Source organism: Hydra viridissima, unplaced genomic scaffold (assembly GCF_058129835.1).
Source record: "Hydra viridissima isolate aposymbiotic clone 2 unplaced genomic scaffold, HvirCarnegie_v1 scaffold_1, whole genome shotgun sequence".
Taxonomy (NCBI): domain Eukaryota; kingdom Metazoa; phylum Cnidaria; class Hydrozoa; order Anthoathecata; family Hydridae; genus Hydra; species Hydra viridissima.
Window position 1 is genome coordinate 34,274,783 of NW_028324300.1, and position 25,890 is coordinate 34,300,672.

The 25,890-nt window shown below is 29.6% G+C and overlaps 1 protein-coding gene and 1 pseudogene across 5 annotated transcripts; one reads left to right on the forward strand and one right to left on the reverse strand.

Annotated features, from left to right (window-relative positions):
- Positions 1-2,139: 2,139 nt before the first annotated feature.
- LOC145191904 (protein patched homolog 2-like) lies at positions 2,140-24,865 on the forward strand. Of its 5 annotated transcripts, XM_090092221.1 has the most exons (23): positions 2,155-2,294; positions 6,887-7,079; positions 7,206-7,401; positions 7,658-7,727; positions 7,826-8,023; positions 8,133-8,210; positions 8,370-8,488; positions 8,636-8,948; positions 9,096-9,254; positions 9,351-9,572; positions 10,106-10,224; positions 10,505-10,805; positions 11,075-11,326; positions 11,595-11,670; positions 16,226-16,371; positions 20,620-20,730; positions 21,158-21,215; positions 21,322-21,410; positions 21,510-21,701; positions 21,867-22,004; positions 23,531-23,673; positions 23,813-23,912; positions 24,028-24,865. In XM_090092221.1, exons 1-23 carry the CDS (start codon positions 2,199-2,201, stop codon positions 24,775-24,777), a joined length of 4,119 nt encoding a protein of 1,372 aa, XP_089948347.1. In that variant the 5' UTR covers positions 2,155-2,198; the 3' UTR covers positions 24,778-24,865. The 5 variants fall into 5 exon arrangements, 4 of the variants coding, with proteins under 4 accessions (XP_089948363.1, XP_089948347.1, XP_089948354.1 ...); XM_090092228.1 differs by lacking the exons at positions 2,155-2,294; positions 6,887-7,079; positions 7,206-7,401 and having other exon boundaries at positions 7,690-7,727; positions 7,869-8,023; XR_016453915.1 differs by lacking the exons at positions 16,226-16,371; positions 21,867-22,004; positions 23,531-23,673; positions 23,813-23,912; positions 24,028-24,865 and having other exon boundaries at positions 2,147-2,294.
- Positions 18,408-20,276, reverse strand: LOC149894678 (uncharacterized; annotated as a pseudogene).
- Positions 24,866-25,890: the final 1,025 nt, after the last annotated feature.

Consider the following 25,890-nt stretch of genomic DNA (forward strand, 5'->3'; position numbering starts at 1 on the left):
TCAAAACCTTAAAGCTTATTTTATTAACAATAAGCTTGCATAATAAAAAGACCACCCAACTAAATTATCTTATCAAAGCAATATTGAAATTTGTGGCTATGAGGTTTTCCTTTAAAAAGAAAACAAAAAAAACCTTTTGCTTTGTGTAATGTACACACGAACACCAAGCCTCATTTCTAGAAGCTAATTTGAAATTTCAAGTAATTTAAACTTTTTATTGCACATATGCAAGTCATACTTGAAATAAGATTGAAAAATATTGCTAAGGAGCTAAGAATGAAAAATGTACATTATGGGAGCATGGTTTAGCCTTAAGCTCAAACTTTGGAACCAAAGGAATAATTTTTACCAAATCTCTATCTAAAAGTTGTTATAAAAGAAGTCTTTTTTTTTTTTTTTTATTAAAGATGATTTTAATTTTCCTCCTGTCCAACGAAAGTTCAAAATAGTAAAAAGGAAAACCTTCATCCCATAGCAAGATGAAAAATTTAAGTAGAAATATGGAAGCATTTCGTTTATTATTTTTGAGAACATGAAATAAAATCATTAGAAATTTCAGAAAAAAATAACAAGTTACATAAATTGCTTCTAAATACGTGTTTGTTTTTTTTTTTCAACTTCTCTACTTGGCTTTTCTTTTTTTCTTTTTTTAAAATCGCTCACCAGCTAATTCAACCTTAAACATATGCAATGAAAGTGCCATATGTTTAGGCTGGTTTACAATAGTTTTAAAGACTGGTTTCTTTATTAAAGTCTGGTTCTGCCGGGATGAAACAAAAAATGTCTTTTAAATGTAAAAAATTAACTAAATAATGTACAAAGCTCTGCGCATTTCGAAGTTTGTGTATTTTTTGTGTATTTTTTGAATAGTTGGTTCTTGTTGTAAATGCTAATTATAATTCATAATAATGAAAAAAATAAATTTTATTTAATGCACAATAATAAAAAATAAATTTTTCATGTGAGACTTTCGTCAAGGAACTACGGGAGTGGTTTACGCAAAAAATTACAATCAAAAGAATATAATGAATTCTAGGTTTGTAATTACAAACTTTTATTACCTCTGGACTTTTTACCTTGTTGATTACGCTTTTATTTCTTTATATACTTAAAAAAAATTCAAGGCGTTTTATAGATGTATGGAACTTAGCAACTACATGCTCTTTAACCTAAGCCGAAATAATATTATACGTTACTTTATTCGATTCGTAACTGATATTAGTTGTAATAACAAGCCTGTGGTGGCTGCAGCTCACAATCTCGTTATATACTTTGTACTTATAAAAAGGCACTCTTAAGGAAAAATAGTTCATTTTCGCGCAATTAATGCTTGGAAAATTGACAGTTCGCTGCGATTACAGCTTTAAAGATTAGCTCCCATTGACTTAAAAGCTATCCTTCATTATAGTGATGCACTCAGCCTGTGAAGATAAAGAGTCAGTAAAGAATATTTTTAAATATTACTACAAAAAACGTTTAGAGATCGAATCCATGAACTTTATTTGAAAGTTCTTTTAGTTTTGAGTTGTTTTAAGAAGAAAGTACAAACTGGGTTCCAATTTTCTTAATTTTAACGCAACGCCTTGATTACATTTGTAATCTTGTTTTTTTTTTTGTTATTTTTTTTAAATATCTTCTTGTGTGGTATGGAAACTGGAAATGATTCCTTTTTTTAATTGAAATGCTTTCCACCAGTGTGGCGAGAAACACAAATAATGTAATTTGAGACTGCCTTTCTATAAAAGCGACAAAACATTCGCAGAAAATGCGACGTTGAGTGACGTTTAAATTTTTCACAAATATGGAAAAATAATAAAAACCGCTGAAGCTTAGTGAGAGATAATGAGACCTTTTTTTTTTTTTTTTTATCGCTGCTCGTTTTTATATTCTTCGTTGTTCGTTTGTGAAATAGTTGTATTGCGGATTAAAAAACGATAAATTTCATGATGTTATTTTGACCAACTTTTTTTACTTTTTCTTTTTAATCAATCGTTATTTTTATTGTTAAATATTTTGGCGAAACAAATGAGTTTATTTTTTTTTATTTAGTACTTCCAAATGTTAACTTTTATGCAATAACTTTACCAAGAACACTGATTGGCAAATAATGAAATTTGGTGTCATTCAACTTTCGAATTTTTTTTCTTTCATATTTATTTTAAGTAGAGTTTTCATATTATTTTATAGATATTTAAAAAATGTCTCCGATAGAAGCTAACAACACCTGCCACGCTGAAGCATCACTCGTTCAATCACCGAATGTTGGTTTTAGAAATTCAAACAAAAGTGAAAAAGTAAGGGGAAAATAAATTTGTAATCTTAGCAACTCACTAATTTATTCAAAAGATAATATTTTTAACTTAAAAGATTCCTAACGTTGAGCTGAAGCCTTATGAACTTTGTTTTGTACATAAAAGCTATAAATCTGTCAGACTTGTCGAACAACCTTTGACCACAGCTTTTATGTAAACGTTGAAATTTTTTTTTAATATTTAAAATTCAAGCCTACTAACATTTGAGAAATTGTAGTTATAATTTTTGAATATTAAAAAAAAACAACAAACAACTAAATTTGCTTTCAAAGAATATTGCTATTCGAGTTGTACTTACAATAAGAAAATAAATTAATGCAGATAAAAATTTGCTTAGCATGATTTTTTTTCCAAAAAATTTCCAAAAAATAATGTAACGAAGGAAAAGTTGCTGAGTAAATATTAGAAGTAAATAATACTTGAATAGTAAACCATTACAACAAAATTACTCCATCCATTCATATGTATAACTCATAAAATATTTGCTGTTTGCTGAAGTCACATGAAACAAATATCGTACGATAAGTTATTTCGGGAAAAGACAATAAAATCCACATTTCTTTACACATCACAACACTGTTTCAATAATCTCCGTGATCGTTGTTGCTTTCATTCATGAAAAAGATAAGATACCCTTCAAGGTAAAAAACGCCATTTTGAACTTCACAGTAAAAAAAAGTTGTTTTTAAGTAAGTAAGTATATATATATATATATATATATATATATATATATATATATATATATATATATATATATATATATATATATATATATATATACTCATAAAATTGATAAAATCTAGAGAAATGTGTAAGGTGTTCATAACGTGGAAATGAAAGAATCAAAGCTGATGCCGAATATTAGATTATTAGTTTAATCCGAAATATTTTTGTTAAATTAGCATATTCCACTCAAATTATGTCACGTGGTCTACATAATTTATATGGTTGAATGTTTTTCATTTTAAACCAAAAAAAGAAAAATAAATAAAAAAGATAGAAGGTAAATGTTCAAAAATGAAGTTTAACAAATTTAGCGTTTTTTGTTTACAAACAAAGAAATTTTTTGAAAGCAAAAGTGAAAAAATTTAAATTTTTTACCTAAAATAAGTGTCTTTCTACGATGCAGTTTCCATGATTTCAATACACTTATTTTATTCTTCATTTACACTTATTTCATTCGAAAATTTTATACCATCTCTATAAAGATTTCTGGAAGCTCTGCAAAATACTGATCTACGGCTGAAATAGCTTTTTAATTCGATGAAAAACGCTTTCTCCGAAGGAATAGTTTCTGAAGAGTCGCTAAGAGCCAAATTTGGCAAAAAAAATTAGAGGTTCAAGCAGTTCGCATTTTAATTCATTTAATTTAGCCATCATCAAAACACTTCGTCTTGATAAAAAATGATTTTTTTCTTCGCTAAACCAGGTTCTTTTCACGAATTTTAGCATCCAATTAATCCAAAAGATTATAATATTCGGAGTTAATTGCTTAAACCTTATTCAAGATAATCAATAAAAACCCTTTTGCATCCCAAAAAATTGATGCCAAAATCTTTTTTGCGAATCGTCTTGATTTCACCTGATTTGGAGCTGAACAACTAGCTTGAGTCCACTGCAATTGTTGTTGTTTTAATTAAGGATCTTGGTGGTAGATCCAAGTCTCATCGTTATTCCGCTTAAAACGCTCCAAACTGCGCAGAGTAAGAGTTATTGTTGTTATAAAGTTTCACATGCAGTCAAATTTATTTTCTTTATCACATTGTAAGAATAATTGAAAATTGAAAAGAATTCGTAAGACTTTTCTACCTTATAGATTAAAAATAATTTCACGCAAAATCTGTCATTCAATTTTTTTGTTTGAAGGAGTTTAATATTTATTGGGTAACATTTTCTAATATCCTAAACTTGTTTAAAATATACTTTCAACTTATTTGTCATGTTGCTATATTGGAGATGTACTGCATTAAATGCGAATTCTTCTTCAGGACTAAAAATCCATCTAGAATCGTACATAAAATTTAAAAAGTAGTATTTTAGAAAATTTTTTAGCACGGCTACAAATATGTTCAGAGAAAAATAGGTGACTGAAAAAATAAAGGACTTATAGCTTTTTACCAGAACTTACAAAGAAACTAGTAAAATATTTTTCACAGAAGAATATTGGTTGCAACCACCAAATTTATAAAAACCCTATATAATTACAATTTCACAAACTTCCATAAACAGAGGCTTTATTTATTTCAACGTTATTTTAGGTGTTCAAAAAAGCAGTAGTTCTATATCCATGTACATAGTTCTTAGTGATGAAAAATATTATGAGTTTTAAGATTTATTGATACAATTAGTTTTCAGATTATCGAAACAATGAAACCCTTATTTTTCTGAAAAACTTCAATTTTTAATTTAAAAATGGGCTGTTGAAAACATTACACATAAAGAAATTCAAGATATTGACGAATGTTCCCCTACCATGGTTGCTAATGCATTGTTGTTTGAACCAAAAGGTGAAACAAGAGGAAGAAATAGAATTATTGCTGCTACACAAGATAACAACATTGTACCAAGATTAAACATGACTTGAATTTGACACTGAAAAGACATTTGGTCCAATCAAACCTAAAGTCTAGAATCATTTCTGAAAAAAAAACAAAAAACAAATGTCAACAAAATGTTTGCCTAAGAACGTATAGATTTAAAAAATAATCTGACAAAAACAGAATCGCCTTTTTTGGTTTTGCTGTGTCAATATTTTGAAATCCTTTCCCCTTATTTATATTTTGAAATCCTGCTCCTTTATGAGAAATCATTCCTATATACCAACCGAGCCCTACCACCGCCTTGTATTCTTAGCATACAAAATCTTTTCTTATATTTCTCTGAAGCTAATTTTTTAACAATAAATCTTGATATACGATTAACCACCTCAAAGTTTGATTCATCACTAAAAATGACCTTAGACCAATCTTCTACTGACCAACGAAGTCTTTTCTTATCCACATATATCTTTTAAACCCATCTGTCACTCTTAAAAGCGGTTTTCTGGTAGTAGCATAACAATTAATACCCTTTTTTTTATTAAGACACCTTCTAACTGTGCTATAGCTAACACTAACGCAACCAACCTTATTATTAAACTCAGCTGATAGTTCTCGGTAGCTAATTTTAAGATCTTCCTTTCCTCTTCGTTTCAATAAGCTTTAATCCTTGGAATTAAGTTTTGACGGCCTGCCAACTCTTGTTAAAATATTTTACGTCATTTGAAAGTTAATACTTTTTCAGCGTTGTTTGGACACAGCATAGTGAAACACCAAATAATCTTGCTATTTCTCGTTAACTTTTTGTGTCATCTTTGGAATAGACCAACTATTTGCTATTTGATACTGATTTTCTGTCCATTTTTCTGCTTCTGGTGTGCCAAAAATTTACCAACTGAAATATCTTTTGAAATACTGGTTAGAAATTGATTTTTTTTTCGAATTTATTTGTAATTTGTATTGGTCAAAGCGAGTAAAAATTATCAGGATTCTCGAGTAATTGATTTAAGAATTTTTAAGTTTAATTTAATTGACCTTTATAACATTTTTTTTCCTAAAAGTAGTTAAAAGGGTTGCTTTAATTTACCATTAAATTACTCAAAAAGGATAAATAGGACCGTTAAGTGTTATATATCATTAGAAAGCTGATTGATTAACTAATTAAAAATGAAAAAGATAATTAAGTAGTCGTCAAAAAATTAACTGACCTCGTACTTTTAAAAGCCACTGTAGTACTTATCAATATATCAGAAAATTTTGCTGGTAATCATTAATATATCAGAAGGCCGCTACTAATAGCTTACAAGTCCCAAAATGCTATACAAACAGTAAGATACGGTTGTGCAAAACTTAATATTTGCCAACGAGAAACATCACTAAGGAAAAACTTATCATTACGCAAACCTGTGAACGTCATTTTTAATTCTACCATTTGAACACCACTTCGAATGCTTATACCTGAACTTCAAACTAATTCAAATTTATCATTTTAGCAATTCTGATTTGTCTAAGAATCAGTCTGATGATAGCGGAGGTATGAAAAATTTAATCCGAGCAAATAATTTCCGTTGACAAATATTTACCAACGCTAAGTTTAACAAAGTAAGTTTTAAAAAAGAATTTTCTAACTTAATCTTTATTTTCTTTTGAAAAATTTATTTCAGTTTTACTGAGATAACATCATTTCTTTCCTTTTTTCCATAGTATGCTTAATAAGTTAATAGAAATCTCCTTACATTGTTTTTCGCTTAAAATTTTTTTTCGCTGAAGCTTTTTAGTGAAAATTTCGTCACTTTCCCGGCAAAACTGTAAAAAAAAAAAAATCTGCAAAAACGAAAGTACGTCTTCTAATTCAAAACAAAGAATCGTGTTAAATTAGTTCTTAACTGCTATTAGTGAAAAGCTATTTGAAAGGATCAGAGAAAAAGAAAAATTGTTACCCACATTTGAAAATGTTTAAAAAACAATTTCCATTTATCTTCTATGTAGTTACGTATGGTTATCGTACAAATGTATATATTAATGTCTTTTTTGCAGCAAAGTTGGAGATGTCAAGCCTTTGCCAAACGATCCAGAAGACGTGTACATACATCATTTTTTAAACTTGGCTGTTTTATTCAGCGCCATTACATTGGAGTATTTATTTTTGGAGTTTCTATCTTAAGTATGTTTCTAATTGGACTTAAAGATATGAGTGTGGAACACGATATACCAAAAATGTGGATTGAAAGTAGGTACAATAAAGATTGAATACTATAGTTTTATTACAAAGAAAAAGAAAAATATATAGAGAAATATATGCCTACAAAAAATAAAAATAAAATAAAACAGATTTAATATACATAAAATTCTTTAGCTGGTGGGCGTTTACAAGAGGAACTTGCGTACACTGAAGGCTTTTGGGGTAAGCAAGGCTATGGTTCTGAGTTACAAGTGCTTATTCAAGTTAAAAGCAATGAGAAATCAGCAAATCTTCTTCATCCAGATGCTTTATTAGAACATTTAGAAATACTAAAGAAAGTGAAAAATCTAAGAATAAACAAATTTTACAGGTAGTTAAAACTATTTTTTTCTGATTTAAATAGTTTTTGCAAAACAGATTGTGTAATAAAATGTGATTCATAAATACATTTGATGCAAATATTTAAACAATAAATAAAAATTTACAATTGCAAAGTGTTTTTGTTAGTTCTGATGTCACAAACTTTTATGCTTTTCTAAGCAATATATTGTTATTATACATTACATATATTTATTTTTGGTTATGAGATTGATATGAACTCTAAATTTTAAACAATAATTTGTTAGTGATTGGTCACTCTACGATTTTTGTTTCAAATATGATGTTCCTTTTACTGCAACAAGAGAAGTTTATCTGGTATGATTTTATTAGCTCATCTTAAACAATGTTTATTTATCCTACTTGCTTGATTTTAGTGAATTAAATAGCGAGTTTTTTTGTGTGTTGCTATTTAGCAAATTAAAAAATTGATGCCGTGTGTCATAATGACTCCTCTAGACTGTTTTTGGGAAGGTTCACTAATTGCTTCTCCTGACACAAAGTATGAAGAATTTAGCTGGACTAAAAATTCACCTATGGAATTCTTAGATCTTATCAAAGAGATGCCATTACTACAAAATGATTATAATCAATCTTTAAAATTTATGAAAAAGGTAATTTACAAATTAGGATGACAATGAAGTGGTGATGATGATGACTGTAACAATAAATGATAATGATAAAATATATCTATTCCCATAGTAGATATTTATTATTCTTTAGGCAGGTATTTATAATGGCTACTTGGGAAAACCATGTTTAAACCAAAACAATCAACGATGTTTAAAACACCAAAAGAATGTATGTTTATCTTTGCAATCTTGAATCGAATTAAGTTCTATTCTGCAAGTTGTAAAATTTGTCTGATAAATAATTCTTTTTATCAACAAACAAAAAAACATCTTAATGATTTTATCAAATTTTATTGGGTGTTCTTGAAAAAAAAATTATTTTTTTAAGATGGAATCAAACCTCGGGCTACATCTGTCTAAAGGTTGTTATGGAATTGCGGAAAATTATATGCACTGGCCTAAGGAAATGATTGTCAGTGGTCTTACAACTGATTTAATTGGTCATAGGTACTATTTGTTTTCATTAAAGATGAAAATTCAATTGATCCGGATAAAGGTGTATTATGTTCAATTGATCTGTGTGAAATCATTCATTACATAAGTATTATTAACATTTATATATATTTTTTAAATGTATATATATTTTTTTCATAGAGCAGATGCTTTGCAAAGTGTCATTCAAATTTTTGACGCACAAAATTTTTATAAGTCGGCTCTAGACAACCAATTTTACAATGATGAATTGAAGTCAAAATTAAATTCAATTGAAGGAGGGTTCACACTTGAAGCAGCTGCAGAAATATTGAGAGACTGGAAGATTGAGTACACTAAACTTGTAAACTCAGAACTTTTAAAAAATTCTATGAAATATACATTCTTAGCTTTTTCAACATCATCTTTTACTGAGCTTGTTGAAGAAATGACATCACTAAACAAAAAAAATATGATTATAGCAGGGGTTGTTGTGGTCAGTGTAAATGATTTTTTTAAGTTAGCTAGTCAATAAAAGTTAGCTTTTGATTTTTTAAGCCATTTTTGTTAAGTTGAATTTTTATGATTTTTTAGTTGTTTTATTTTGCAATAGTTTTTTAATTTTGAGATGACTTTTTTTCAGGCAGCTTATGCTGTTATAAGTTTAAAGCGTTGGTCAAAAGGAGTTTATTCTTATGGATCAGTTGGCTTAGTTGGAGTTATTCTAGGTTGCTTATCCGTTGCATCTGGTCTCGGTTTGTCTTCTATTGTCAAAATGAAACTAACAGCTGTATCAGCACAGGTAATTTTTTTAGTAAATTTTGTTGTTTATACGTTTATTTTCTAGCATATTAAAAATTTTCAGAAATTTTTTAATTCATATGTTTTTCTGTAAAAGGTATTGCCATTTCTTGCACTTGGTTTTGGAATGGACAATATTTTTTTGTTAGCGAGAACTTATGTGTTTGTTTGTGATGCTGGGATTGAAGATAAAAGAATTGTTGGAATGTGTCTTGGTGAATGTGGGCTTAGTATAACAATAACTTCAATTGCAACAATATGTGGATTATTATCAGCTTCCCTCATGCAAATAACAACTCTGCAGACTTTTATTTACCAGGTTAATTTTTTGTTTTTTTGTAAGAGGGCTTCAGATTGAACAATTGAAAACAAAAGATTTGATTGGGAAATTCAAGTTTTTATTTATATTTAAAAAAAAAAAAAAAAAAACTGCAAATAATATTGTGCTTCAATTATATAAGTTATCACATTGTCTTAGAGTTGGCAGTTTATCATTATGGAGGGTTTTGTTGTGGGTTAAAGTTGTGGGTTTTCCCCTGTGGTTGTTAAACATTTTATTTTCATAATGTTTTTTATATCTGTATATTGAAAAGTAGTCCGAAAAAAAGAAAAAAACAGATTGAAATGTTAAAAAAAAAAAAAAAAACTAGAAAGTTGTTAATTCTATTAGTAGTTAGGCATATTTGCAAGTAATTGCATGCAGTTCTGATTATAGATAATGAAGGGTTAATGTTACTTGACTGGTTGCTGAAATTTTTATGCTTTAATTTTATGTAGTAAAATTCTATTCTCAGCAAAGTTCTAAGTTCTAACTCCTGTTCAAAATTTGTTTAATTGAAAATAATGTATTAGGCTGTCTTGATCATGGTGGTGTTTTGGTTTGCGGTTACTATGATATTCCCATCTGTTTTGGCACTTGATGTTGAACGGCTTAAGATAAAGAGATATGACTTATGCTGTTGTTTAGGAGAGTAAGTGTCTCTTCATTAAAATTAAAAAAAAAATTTTTTGAATTAAGAATTTATCATCAACAGAAGACTTGTAATTGTGATCTGTAACTGATTGATAGGATGTTAATTTTTGAACTAAGTGCGAGTTTGTTTTTTTGTTTATATGATGTAAATGGCTGTCTTATCAAAGCAAATGCCCACTCTTTAATTTTTTTTTTTTTTTGTTAACCTTATTCTCAGGACATGTTGTATTTTAAAATGCAAAGTTTTTCAAGAGGACTTTACTGTAGTTTACATTTAGAATTGATGACATTGATAAAGAAAGTCCGTCTCTAAGTTTGAAAAATCAATTTCCTAACAACTTTGGAAGTTTTAAAAATCAGCCATTTGTTGTCGGAAACTCCTCTTTTGCTGTGAAACCAAAAAACTTCCAGTTAACACGTACTCATAGGCAATTTAATGTTAAACAAAAAGTCTGTCCAAATGAAAAAAAACTTACAAAATCTGAACCTTCAAATATTGAACTTTGGTTGAAAAAGTTGTCAATAACATACTTTGCACAGAACTATTTTGGTGAATGGGTTATAGAAGTTCAACTAAAAGTAAAAACTTTTTTATTTTATTATATTTATTAATTGTTTTATTATTTTATTTATATGTTGATGATATGAGATTATTGGTTATTTTTACTTAACTATATAAAAAACAGTTTGTTTTACCTTATTGGGTGTGTTCTGATCATATTTGTAGTTTTTAGTAGAAAATGATATTTTTACAGTTTTTTCATACTTACTTCTAATTATAAGTTAAAAAATCGAAGATGGATGGCTTGTTAAATAAAATCAATTAGAAAATAATCCATTTATTTCAGATTATTATTATGTTTGTCTGCTGCATCCAATTATTTCTTGCGGGATATGGTACAGCAAAAGTTTACCAAGGACTTGATTTAGGTGAAATGGTCCCAAGAGAGTCTTCACAATACAAGTTTCTTAATGCAAGGCAAAAGTATTTTTCATTTTACCAAGTTCATGTTGTCACAAAGGGGAAATTAAATGGTAAAATATTTGACTACGCAAGTAATCAACTGTTATTAATGGAGTTTTATACAAGAATTACAAAAGTACGGATTGTTAGATTTTTTTATTGTGCAGTAATAAAAAGTTTTAATGTGTAGTTTTAAAATGTAATTTAATGTGCTTTTTGGTCTATAAGAAATTGCTTTGTATTTCATTCATGTTCTTTTTGGCCAATCAGAAGTAGCTTTGTGCTTTTATTCATATTCTTTATAGCGCCATGTTAGGTTTTATATACATCAGTCATATACATGGTATATTAGTAATATTAAATAAAACATTAATGTATTATTGGTGTTAAGTATATTTTTTCAGCTTCCTTTTGTGGTTAATGATAAGGAGGAAAAAGAACCAACATTTTGGTTGCCAATATACAGAAATTGGTTGCAAGGTAGCTAATAAATATTTGTATTTAATAAATATTCTTATTTAATAGAAATTTTTAGCTGTATAATTTCTAATGTGCCTGCTGACTCCTTAGCTTTTTAAAATCTTAAAAGATTTTCTAAGCAAAAAGGATTACTGACTGTCATGCAGACCATAAAAGCATAAAAAGATTTAAGCAGAAATACTGATTTTCTGAATTCCAGGTTGCTGAAATTACAGCTTAAGAAATTGCTGAGTAGGATGAATAGATATTTCCAAATAGCAGAATAAGAACACATTACAGAGCTTGATTACAAAGCTATTTTCAACAACAACTTAATAAGTTGATTGTTTTAAACAAATCTTAAAGTTAACTAATTTGTTTTGACTTTTGCATCAATAATTGTGCATAGGAAAATGACATTAGATTACAGAGATATGGAGCTGAGACAAATAACATCAAACCCATGGAAGAATATGTGTTTAGCTGTTAATATTCTTAAAGTCAAAAGATAGTTGAAGAGCTCTTCTTAGATCACTTGCATCATTGGTATGCAAAACTGAAATTTCACTTTGTGCTACAAAATTCCAGAAAAAATTTTGTCATGCTTTTAATAAACTATTTTTTTGTGTTTGATAAAAATGATAAACTTCTCTAAGTCTATACAAAAATCCTGGCTAGATAAATTAGATGTAAGTTAACAAATTGCAAAACAAAACATTGCATACATAGATTGATAGTCTTTTTCTGTTTTTTTTTTTTTGGAGGGTAGGTGGGCATTCTCTGTTTTTGTGTGTGTGTGTGTGGGGGGGGAGGGGGGGGGAGGCAAGACACTGCATATTTAGTTTGTATATGGTTTAAGCAGTGTTGAGTATTTTAAAAAGTATTTTAAATGAAAGTATTTAAAATACTATTTATAATACTTTTGTATTATTTTTATTTTTATTTGAAATGCTTTTATTCATTAGTATTTTCAATTTAATTTCAAATACTTTTCAAGGCCATTTTTTATTTTGTTTAAAACACAAAATACAAAATACTTTTCCACCAACAGCAAATTAATTAAAACTTGGTTTCCAAAAGTGTAATAATAAGACGACTACATTCTATATACGTTATGTATTTCATCCTGACGTTCATCCGCTTTTACAATTTAAATATCATTTCTTAATTCATTGTGCACAATGAATTATGCACATCGAGCCATATATAGTCATTGAACTACATATTCATTGTGCACAATGAATTACACAATGACGCAACTACAAAAAGTTCTTTGGCTGGATTGAGCTGCCTTAGACCACCCTTGGTAATGGTAATTTGTTATTTAATTACTTTATTAGAGGGAACCAATCTACCAAAAATTCAAAATGGCGGAAGAGAGGGAAACGACTAAAATTGTAGAAAATGAAAATGCTGAGAGTGAACAAGCCGTCCCTGCCATACTTGATGGAAAATTTTTCAAAATTATATCTAAAAGTAAAACTACAGGGGATGTTAAAATTATTGCACAGTGTATGTTATGTGTTGGCAAAAAAACCTACAGTGGTTCACTGAAAGCAATTTCTAATTTTACTCAACATCTTCAGGTATGTATATAACTACAAAAACACTATATTATATTGCGCACTAAACATTAAAAACAATAAACTCATAAAGCAACACAGACAAACGCTAATGCTATAACATAACACAAATAAATGCAATAATCTCGGTTGATTGACTGTTGTTGTTGTTGTTGCAGAATGCTCATGGCAAAAAGCGAATCGAGGAATACAAGCAGCACAAGGTTTCAGTTGCAAAACAGCGTAAGCGCTCGGTAACTGAGATGGAATCTGGAGTTGGAGGTGGACCTTCTGTCGAATCTGGTCCTGCTTCTAAGAAGTTGAAACAAATGCATATTATGCCTCGAAATCAAACATCCATTTCACAGGATGAAGTTGACAAGCTTATTGCTGACTACGTTGTGCAAGAAATGCGCCCCTTGATCACAGTGGAAAAGCCGGCGTTCAAAAATTTGATCCACGGACTCAATCGCAATGTCAGTATACCTTGTCGCAAAACATTAGGCAAGCGATTAAACGCCCGTTTGCAAAAAATGCATGATGATAAAAGAACAGTCTTCAGTAAAGTACCATTTGTTTGTACAACAGCTGACATTTGGTCAGTGAACCAAAAGAGCTACTTAGGAATGACAGCTCACTATATTGATATTAGTACTGAATGCTCAGTATCACGCATATCTGTTGCTCTTTCCTGTCAACGTTTTGTTGGAAGTCATACTTACGACTCAGTGGCTGCAATAATCTCAAAAATTCATAATGATTATGGGTTACACGTGGAAAAAATTACAGCAACAGTAACAGATAATGCCTCTAATTTCAGCAAAGCCTTCCGAGAATATTTTGTAGATACTAGCAGTACTGCATCTGGTTCAGGGATCTCTGCAACTGCTGAAGAACAAATTCAGGAAACAGGAACTGGTGATGATGATGAAGCAGAAAATTTCGACAATGATGTTGAAATAGCGGACATGACTGCAGTCCTAAATTTACCAGTTAGCGAAGACACGGATGATGATACTGAAGTTGTTCTGCCTCACCATGAAGCTTGCAATAGTCACTCTCTCAGCCTCGCATCAACTACTGATGCAGATAAAGCATGTGATTCTGATACTAATTTCAAACGTCTTTATCGAGCTGCATTAGCCAAGTGTACCAGCATTTGGAATTTGCTTCATAGAAGTTCCAAGGCATCGGATGCTGTGAAAAAAATCATCGCAAGGGCAATACTGATACCAGTCCCTACACGATGGAACTCCCGGTATGATGCATTGAAATGCATTCTCCAGTTGCAAGATAAGCTTGGAGAAATATGCGACGTTTTGAAGTTGCCAAAGTTCAAAAAGAAGGAGTTAGAATGTCTAGAAGAGTATGTAATGATAATGGCTCCTATTGCTGTTGCCATTGACAGGTTACAAGGTGACAATGTGTACTTTGGCGATGTATTTCCGACGCTGCACACCGTACAGCAGAAGTTGCAGGACCTGCAGCAGAAATCACTGAAGCATGCTAAGAAATTTGCAGAATCTATGCTTACAAGCTTGAAAACAAGATTTGAGGTTCATCTATCATTTTCTGAACATAATGCCAGCAGGATAGTTGCAGCAGTATCGCATCCCTACTTCAAAATGAGATGGGTTCCGGGTGATAAAAAAGATTTCTGTCGTGATCTCTTCGTTCGTGCAGCTAAGTCTCAGCAACAACAGTTGTTGGACAGAGCTAATACTATTTCTGGCCCTGACCCACTTCCAGCTACTCAATCAGCTGGTGGCAGTGGCATGAGTGATGATTTTTTCTTGTTTAGCAAAATTAACATTGCAGAACAAACAACAGTCAACAACGAATGTTTATCGTACTTAAGCGACTCTGGTACGGATTTTAAAATCTTGGCAAAATATGAAGTTATAAAACACGTATTTGTGAGGTACAATACGACCTTACCTTCATCCGCACCTGTTGAGCGGTTATTTAGCACCGCTGGACAAATTCAGACGCCACGAAGGAACTGTCTTAGTGATGCAACATTCGAAAAACTGTTACTTTTAAAGGCCAATAAATGTTGATTTAAAGGTTAAATTATGTCAATAAAGTTGTGATGTACGATTCGAGTCGTTACAATTCCAGTATTTTGTATTTTGTATTTAAAATAGTTTTATAATGTATTTTTATTTGAAATATTTTCCTTGTATTTTATTTTTATTTTCATTTCAAATACTTTTTAGGTAGACTATTTTATTTTTATTTCAAATACTTTTAAAAAGTATTTTGCCCAGCACTGGGTTTAAGTATATTATATTATTATGGTATAAGTAATGGTATAAGTTTCTAATAAATTTCTAATTCTCTTGATTAATATTAAGTTTTAAGATTTTCCTAAAGCAAATGATAACATTAATTGCTTCCTTAACTTAAAATAGATATGTCTTGCTTAATGTAGTATAGGAACAAGCAATGAAGTATAACAGCTATATAACCATTCTTACTATATTTCCCTAAAAGTACTAACTAGATTTGCACATAAGTCTGCAAAAACAGTTTCTGTTAAATACCTCATCTCTTAGCTTTTGGCTTTCTTTTAAAAATACTTATGAATTAATAAAAATACACATTTAACTCATAACTACTTTTTACATCCTTGATAATGATAGTATGGAGAAAGAGAGTCCCCTTTTGGCTTGTGGTAATCTGTAAGGACAGATTACCACAAGCCAAAAGGTTTTTCTATTTCTATGTGTCAGCAGATGTTTCTTAATTATGAAGTTTGTGACAATCATGGGTGTAGAAATTCATTTTGTATTCTGGTTTTGATGTTTCATTCCCAGTTTTTCAAATAGTTTTTTTTTTTTATTCTTTTTGAGATTTACTCAAATCATCAAAGAATTCACGTTATAATTTTAATCTTTGGTGTGCTATGATTCTTGAAAAATGGTTTATCGTTTTTCTTACAATTTGATTTTAAAGTTTTGGTTTTAAAATAACTCCATATTAAAATCTAGAAGAAAAATTAACATTTTTAGGTTTGGAGAAAACGTTTTTAGAGGAATGGATGCTAGGTTCGATTAATCATAGTTGTGTACCACATTGTCAAAATGCTTCAAAAGAATCAATGATTGTTTATGCTCTACTTTCAACAAACCTTAAAGATAACATTCAGTTCTTTCAGGTTTTGTTTTATCTTCATATTTTTCTTTTGCTTATCAACTTATTGTGTTAAATTTACTTTCTCTAGAGCTATTAGCAAATTAGTTTATGAAGATTAATATATGAAGGGTGCAAGAGGAAAACTGGTGATGTCACAATTTTTTCGTTTTGAGAAAACGAAAAAAATAAAGTTTGAAGACTTAGGTTTTAAATTTAGTATAACCTATTGTTTAGTATTAAACAAAATAAAAGTTTATTGGAAGGTAGACTACAAAAGCTGCAATAAAGCCTGAATTCTATGTCTTCTTGACATCACTGGTTTTCCCCTTGTAAATATAGATTTTAATTTTACAGTGTACGGCAGCGATTCGCAAACTTTTTAGAACGATTTTCAAAATGAATTTTTAAAGTACTAAAAAATTATTTTCATGGAATATTAATAGGAGAAAAGTTGAAGATAAATACTTTTCCCACCTTAACATTCAATTAAGTCTCCTTTTTTTTTTGATCACTGCCTCAAGCCTAGGAAGGAAGGACTGGCAAGTGCTTATTATATAGTCCCTGACATTGAATTCCAAGCACAGGTAATTGATGACTTTAGTGACTTGAGACTTGAGTGGGTCATTTTGCAAGCCTTACTCTCAAATACGCTCCACACACTATAGTCATAGGGATTCAGGTCAGGGCTGGATGATGGCCAAAAGTGTTTGGGCCAGAAATTAGCCATATTGTCCTGAAGATATTGTTGAGTTTTTCTAGACCCATGACAAGGTGCATTGTCCTGTTGAAAGATGTAATTGTTTTCTGGGAATGTCTTCTTCAGCCATGGCACCACATAGCGTTTTAGTAAGCAAATATATACACATCAGAGGTAACTTTTTCTTTCTCTTTGATGTATATTGGTGGGCATTTCTCTCCATTAGAAGCGATGATTCCTAGCATCATGATGGACTAAGGGTGCATGGTGTGATACACAGGTAGTGCTTTGTCACTCTTCTGTACAATGAATCTGTCATTATGCCTATTTATCACACAGTCAACACTAAAAAGTTTTTCATCTGAGAAAACTTTAACTGTTGAAGAAGCATGGCTTTTTAGCTGATTCAGAAGCTTCTTTGATCGTTCCAACCGTAAAGTTTTTAGTCTTTCTGTTAAAAGTTGACATGAAGGTCGGGACACACTGACTTTTCCAAGTGTTTTTAGAGTTCTTCTGACTGTCCTTTTATCAATATTGAACAATTTTGCTGTCTTTCTGATGGATACAGTAGGATTCTTTTCAACATGCTTATTAAGCTTTTCTGTGAACTTTTTATCAACTTTTTTATTCACTGGAGATAGCATTTTGGCTCTTTCAGCACTGCCATGTTTTTTTACTTTGTAAAATGTAGTTTTAGATACTCCAGAAACACAAATCACTTCACGTGCAGACAAACCCGCATGAATCACATTTAAAACTTCGGTCCTTTTGGCTTCCATTGTAAAACTTTTAAGTAAAATGTTTTCTATTTTACAATTTTATTAAAATCTAAGACAGTCATTGAACATTAATCAACAAAAACAAATTGTGGAAGTATTTTATTTACATCACAAAACCTAGCCAAAAATTAGTTTGCGAATCGCTGCTGCACCCTGTATCATCAAAATAATGTTCTACATGTTGCTTATTACAGTTTAAAAAGCACAGTTATAGACTTAAGTCCCCAAGCTTTTCAATCTAAACCATAAACATGTTAAGGGAGTGGGACAAAAGGGGCCATAGAAACCCCAACCCGGGATAATGATGTCATTCTTCCAATTCTGTTTAAAAATTTTTTACCAATTTTTATTTCAATTATTTTGTTAATCCTTTGATCCTCCATGCCCCTGCCTCCCCCCGCCAGGTGAAAACATATAACATATATGGTAGCTAGAGAAAAAAAAACACAGTATTTGAGGTGTGTAAACAAATTGTTTTATTAAAAAAATAGATAGTATTGGCATAATTTGTGTAAAAAATATCATGTATTCAAAATAAATCTTCTTTTTTGTCAATCATAACACATTAATGTAATTTAAACTTCATTCATGCTCAGAATGTTCTAACACTGAATCATCATCATCCAACTGACCTTTGTGAGATAGGCCATTAAAAAACTGCTGTACCTCAGGGGTGCAAAAGCCTTGAGATTATTTAATGACTCCTTTTACCAACTGTTTTTGAAACAACAGCTCTTTTTAAAGTTCCATTCCAGTTCTCTCTGAATTTTAGCATATGAGGTAAATCTTGGGAAAAAATGATTTCACAGATTGGATGGGTTTGTATTGGACACAAAACTTTTGTAAAATGGTTTGATATGTTTAGAAATATTTAGGAACATGTTCAGCTCCATCTTAATAATTTGAAACGATGAAGGTTTCTTGCAACAAGAGCGGAATTCTTCCATCCATCATTTTAGTATCTCTGCTCAAACCTTCTGTTTGACTAAAGCCATATCATAATCACATTCCATGTATCTGTGACCCCTTATTGAAAAAGATTTCTTGGAAGTGTTTCTTATTTACTAAATTAAAATGCAAAAAACGAATAATAGTCCAATTTTTATTTTTTACTGCACATGAATTGCAAAATAGCTCCAAATAAAATCCTCTTGGGAGAATGTGATCAAAATAGTGCTGCAGCATACTAGCTATATTGTCTGCTCCTTTCTTCCCATATGTTTCATCATAATAAAACAGGTGCACACTGTCTGATCCTAAGCTGTGTATATTAAATGTGTACATAGAGAGCTGCCTACAATAATAAATATCATTGGTAGATATATTAGGACAGCTCATGTTCTTAGAAAAGCAAGAGCTGCATTACTAGTTTTTACCAAGGTATTATGTCATGCTGCTGCCTTTCTGACATAAAACACTGCTGCTTTGCCCAAGTAAAGCTCTTTTTCTTGCTGGTTTTTGATGAGCTGATCTACAGAAGTGTTTTTGTTTTCATGTATAATAGTGAGCTTGTCACATGTTGAGCATGTATTCTTATGATGTTAGATTTTTCTCTAAATATTTTCCTGGAAAAGAAAACTTAGAGTCAAAGATCATAATAAATCACAATTAAAAAAAATCATCAAATATTATTCTTAAAAAATCAAGCATTATTAAAGTACCTGTAGCTCTCACTACTAACTTTATATTGTGCAAAGTGCTCCTTATACATTTCATGCATCTTTGATAAATTAAGTTCCTTTGGCAGATGAAGCTTCCTAGTATTATGCAAAGCATAACAACTTTGTCATCTTCTAAAAGATTTAATATGATCAAAAATACTATTCACAATGTGTTCAGAAAAAGCAAGAGGTTGGTTTGTTTTTATTTTCCTTGCAGGCTCATAGGAGGAACTCCTAAAAAAAAGCAATTTCACAAACAATATAATCAAATGTTAAATTGTTAAACATTATTAGCTGTCAAATTTTACAAAGAAAATATTTAAATTACATTTGTATAAATTGTTATATTAATTTTTTGATTCTTTATTTAAAACATTATTTAGTAAATAATATTTTATATATTTTTGTATATTCACCAGCCTTAGCAAGAGATTTTCTGATTCTTTCTACTCTTGCTTTTCAAATGCCAAAGATTGATATAAAAGCTGGAATTTTTACAGTACTGTTATGTCTTGCCACTTTGATACAATAAGAGAATGAGTGTTCATGTATTGTATCATTGAAGCAAGAAAGGTGTCTTGGTGATCTTTACTTTGTATTTTGTTAAAGTGTACTAGTGAAAATTCCCTCTCTTCTGATGCCATTAGTTGAAAACATAACACTTGCAGTAGCAGGGCCCATTACATGTGATGATAATCATTGATTTCTCTTTCTTTCCCACTTTCAATCAAGTTTTTTTTTTTTTTTTCTGACTTTCTGTTATATCAGGAAATTTACATTTATCCGTCATTTTAATAAACAGTAAAGTATAATGTTACCCTAAAAAGATTTTGATTGGCTTTATTATAGACAGTGCCCATTTACAACTTGAAAGATATAGACATCTCTGGTTTACCCCTTGTGGTACTTTTTTCATGTATAAATTTAGGGGTGACTTAATTTTTTTAAATGATTTATGTAATTGTAATGATGCAACAACATACTTGCTGTATATTAGGGGGAATAACTCGAAAAATCCAAAAATGTGACATCACTGGTTTTCCCCTTGCACACTTCATATATTTTAAATGTTAAATATATTTTAATCTTCAATGTAATCACTATGTTATTGGTGTTGTTTTTTTTTTTTACAGAATTTCACTCCAGGGGTATTAGTGAAGAAAGGTATCATTGATGCTGCATACTTTTATTGTGGATTGTCTTTTTGGTACTGGAATGATATGCTGGGTGTTTACAAATCTCAGGTGATTAAAATTTTTTATGAATGCTTCAGTATATGTGGTTATTTTAAGGTTTTTTTTTTTTTTTGCTGGATATAACCAAACTTTTACAAAAGGTCATTTCTTAAATTTAGGTCACTCAGTACAAAATTAATTACATTTAAAATTTGTGTTTTTTGGCCAATCAGAAATTGCTTTGTGTTTTGTTTATATTCTTTATTTCTACATGAATTATAGATTAGCTCAAAGTTATTCTGAAAAAGTAATTAAATGTGGGTTTGAAAATGTAAAAAGTTTTAATTTTTACTTTATTTAAAGTTAAATTTTAAGCTTAAAAGAGTCTAAAAAATAATACTTATTCCAGGCCTTAATTTTTCTCTGAAAGGCCCTGGGTATAAACATAACATAATCTTAGTCATCAAAAAGTTTTATTATTTAATTAATTTTTCAGATTGGATTAAAACCAGAACCAAGAAAGCCAATTGCAGAATCTGTGACCTTAGATTCAAGTAAATGTTTTTGTTATTATTTTTTTAATTATATGAATGTAATGTAAGCATCTTTTTTAATGTGTGTAAGATGCTTCATAAACTTGTAAATTGATACTTTTGAAAGGTTTTTGCAACTCAAATCCAGAGTTTATGGTTATACCTGTTCTAGTTGGCAACCTTCAGAAAACAGAAGATTATATCACATTAATAGAAGTACATCCTTATATCTCTTATTTCTTATATTTTTATGTATTATAAATCTTTAGCTAAAATATTTGTTAAAATTGATTGAACTTTTTTTGGGTTCCTTAGGAATTTCGTGACTTATGCAATGAGTTTAAGTTGCTTGGTTTACCTAGCTACCCAATGGGTGATCCATTTACGTATTGGGAACAATTTATTTACCTGAAAAAGTATCTCTGCATTGCTTTGGTTGTCACACTCTCCTCTTTGTGGGTGGTTCTTGTTTTTGCCTTTATGAATGTTAGGGCAACTTTTATTGTTGTAAGATGTTTTTCTTGATATTCAATTTTTAAATAAATAGTAAAAGAACATAATATACATAATTTAAAGCTTTCCATTTTCTCTTAGACAATAAAGTTGTTACAGGGTTTAACTTCATTAAGTTACATCATTAAAAATATTTTTTCTTGAAAATATTTTTTATAGATTTTTGTAGTTGGATTAATGTTTTTTGAACTCTATGGCTTTATTGGGTTGCTGGGTTTACAATTAAATGCTATGACTATAGTAATTCTTATAATGTCGATTGGAGTTGGTGTATCTAATTCTGTTCATACACTAACGGTTAGTAGAAAGTAATAATTTTTTAATGTAAAATCTACTTTAAAAAATTAGTTTTTTTTTAAAGCAAATTTTTCTTTAAAAAATAATTTTTATTTATGTTTTTTAAAAGTTAATAATTTTTGTTTTTGTTCTTGAAGAAAAAAAAAAAGAGAGAGAAAAAAAATCCGAAGAAGTTTATTATTCTTCTTCTAATCACAAGTTTTACCTTAAACTTCTTTTGTTGTGTAAAGTTGTATTCATATCATTTTTTTAGTTTTTTTTAAAGAAGTTTTATTTACTTTGCTAAATTTAAGAAAAATAGCAGAATTTCGTACAAATTAATGGTGGAGTATGTATGTAAATGGTGGAGATTGCTAAAAATTCAATTTTCAAAAATTAAAGTTTTTTATTATTTTTGTAATTTCAATATCTAAATCAAAGTTTTTTCTTTAAAAATGTAAAACAAATAAAAAAATATAAAACAAGTAAAAAAATGAAAAATAAGTAAAAAAAAAGAAAAACAAATGAAGGTAAGGGGAGGGTAGAAAAAGAAAATGGTGAAATGTGCAATTCTAGCTAAATAAATGCCTCTCAGACAGCTGCCAATTATAACTTATGTTATATATTTCTCCATCTAAGCATCTAAACATTTCTGAATTTGCTTCTTTCAAATAAATGTATACCATAAAACAGGTTTACTTTGATTAATGTTGTATTGCAGAAAAAAAGGTTTTTGAAATTATTCTACAAACCATGCAACTTTTCTGCTTTAAGTAAAGATCCTGTCTGATTGTTCTGACTAAAAATCAGTCTTTAAATTTATAAGCTTTGTTAAAAAGTTATTTTGAAAGTTGACTGGATTGCAGAAAACTATTATATATTACTAGGGTTATATTGTTTTTAAAACTTTTTCATAGCTTCGTTCTTCAAAAAGTCCCCTTGGTGAACTTTTGACTTTTTTCAGTTTTGTCATTAAAAAAAACTTTGACAGTTTAATTATAATTTTTTTTTTTTTTTTTTTTTTTTTTTTTTTTTACAGTTTATTTCTTCCAGTTTTTTGTTTCAATTAACTCTTTATTGTCCGCTGATCAGAAGAAGAAAAAAATTTAAAATTTTGAATTAGTTTTATCAAGCAAAGATTAATTTTGTTTGAGTATTAAAAGTTAAAAGAAAAATTAATTTGGATTAAAGCATAACAAATTAAATACAAACTTGAGAAGGAGTAATAAAAAAAAATTAACTTTAAGCTGAACTTATTTAATTTCCATCAGATAAAACGATTTATAAATTTTAATGAAATTATAAGCAAAATCTTTTTAACAAAGAGGACAGATATTTTCTCAAAAATTATTTTTTTAATGACGAAGCTACAAAAAGTCCAACGTTTTCATGAGATGACAATTGGACTTTTTAAAAAAAGTAGGTCTTTTTTTAAAACAAGTTTCTGAAAAATCTAAACATTTTTCAAAAAACGACATATACACTTTTTTTAAATTTTTGATTTATCCAGCTATGTCGTGAACAAACAACTTCGCTTTTATTAACAGGCATTCTTGAATACCCCTGGAGATCGAAACGAACGTGTGCGAGGAGCACTCGAAATAACTATGGCGCCAATTTGTGACAATTATGTGTCGATATTTCTTATGCTGGTTCTGTTATCCACGTCGCCGTTCGATTTTGTTGTCAGGTAACTTTGTAATTAAGTAACCAAGGTAACTAAGTTCTCTGATCAATAGTGAAAAAAATTTTAAACAGTGTTTAAAGATGTTTTTGAGAAACAGATGACGGTGGTGGTAATTTTTCTTTTAAACATTTTTTTACTTTAGGTATTTTTTCCGCCTGCTTTTATGCTTGCAATGCACTGTTGTTTTTAATTCGCTTTTTGTTTTACCCACAATTCTGTCATTTTTTGGTCCTTGCCCTGAGGTAAGATGTTTGCTCTTTATTTCGTACTTGCATGCAACATAGTTCTCAGTTGCTGTAAGGACTCCTTCAAATTGGATTTTTTTTTTCCTTACTTTGTATTTTATGTTTTTCTTAGGTACAAAATCGCTGCATACGTCCTACACTAAATCCAACATATCATATCCCAATTTCAATTCAAATCAACACTCATCACAATTCTGCAGTGCCGCCATCTTCATGGGAGTTGATTCGTTATCGTCGAAAAACATTGACACCAATCCAAGAAATTTCAGAAAGATCTTCATCAGCTGGAATGACAGAAAACTCTTTAGACGATAGTTCAAGACCCCCTACTCCGTTCAGTATGCCAAGACCAAGCAATAATAATGGAGAGTCGTGCGATGAACAGCAAATTAACGAACTTCCTGAAACCAATTTATCGAACGTTGGCAGATATCAAGCAGAAGCATGGCATCATTTGCCGAAGCTCGTTAAAGATAATGATAACGATAGCCCCATCAATAATGTTTTAAAAAATCATCCTGCAAAACCCAAAACGTTTTCACCGCGGACTAACGAAGATGGTTCAACATCTTCGAAACACAACTTAAATTACCTTAATGCACCAAATTACCAGAGTGCGATGAATTTTCGTAAATTGCCTAGTCGTTTTCAGGTTACAAAAGAAAAAGCCGAAGAAGGCTTTAAAAAAACAAACGATGTAAATGACGTTCAAAATTTTTATAACCCAGGATGCGGAGAAAATAGCTCTCGTGTAATTAATGTACAATCATCAAATACCACGTTTTCAACGAATATAAAAGCAACTTTTTCGTTTGATATTAAAACGTCGTGCGTTGATGACGGTTTACCATGTGTTGCGTGATTATGATTTTAAGACCATTGTTTATATATGTAAATATGAAATTTATTTATTATTTATTACTTTTTTAAAAAATGTTTCTGGAAATAAATATTTTTCATTGTTTTAGTGTTTCCCAACGTTTGGACCCATAAGGCAGTGTTTCCCAACGTTGGACCCACGCCCCAGAGATGGGCAAATGTTAACTATATAGCGACTTAACTTTCTTAAGTGAACATTTCAATTTTTTAACATAAAAAAAATTCTGTATATGTTACTTGGGGGATAAAATAGGTCGGGAAACATTAGTATAGAACCTCGCTACTGATAAATAATAAATAACGATCTAATAAATAACGTACAAGCTTATAAATAATAATAAGTCTACCGTGCGTCTAGCCTATTCTGTATCTATATTTATCGCGTCTAGTCTAAATCGTGTCTGTTTATTTAAAAGGGCTTTATCGTAGAGTTAATAGAAAATATTTAATATAGTAAAAATTCAAAATAAAAATTTTTCAAATTTTAAGTTTAAAAAAAAAAAAAAAAAAAGCCTCTTTTTTTTGAAAGTTAAAAATTTGAAAAAAACAAAATTGGAATAAAGTAAGGAACTAGAATTTAATAATTTTAGTTTTTTAATAAAATTTAAGCAAAACTTTCAAGACATTCAGTGAACTAAAATAACGTAACAACACAAATCCTTGACATGAGGAAGTATTAAAATGAAGCAGTCAGAAAATGTTAAAATGAACATTCATCCTCAAAACTTATTTAGTAACTAACAAAATTTACTTCTTAAAGTACCTTTTGTTTGCTACTAAATACGTTTTGACTGTTTCGTTTTATCGGTCGCATTTAACAATTCAAGTAAAATACTAAAAAACGTATCTCTTTTTTTAGTACCTTGAAAAATCTCCAGAATTGCACAATTATTGCAATAACATTTATAAAGAGAATAAAATCCTAATAATATTGTGGGTGACTTTAAATGTTGCAATTTTAATATAGCAAAAATGAATGGTGGAGATTGCTAAAAATTCACAAGAAGAAACCTTCAATTGCTCGATTAAAAGGTGAGATACCACACAAAAAAAAACAAGGAAACTTTGAATTTTTTTGAGTTTTTCAATTTTGTAT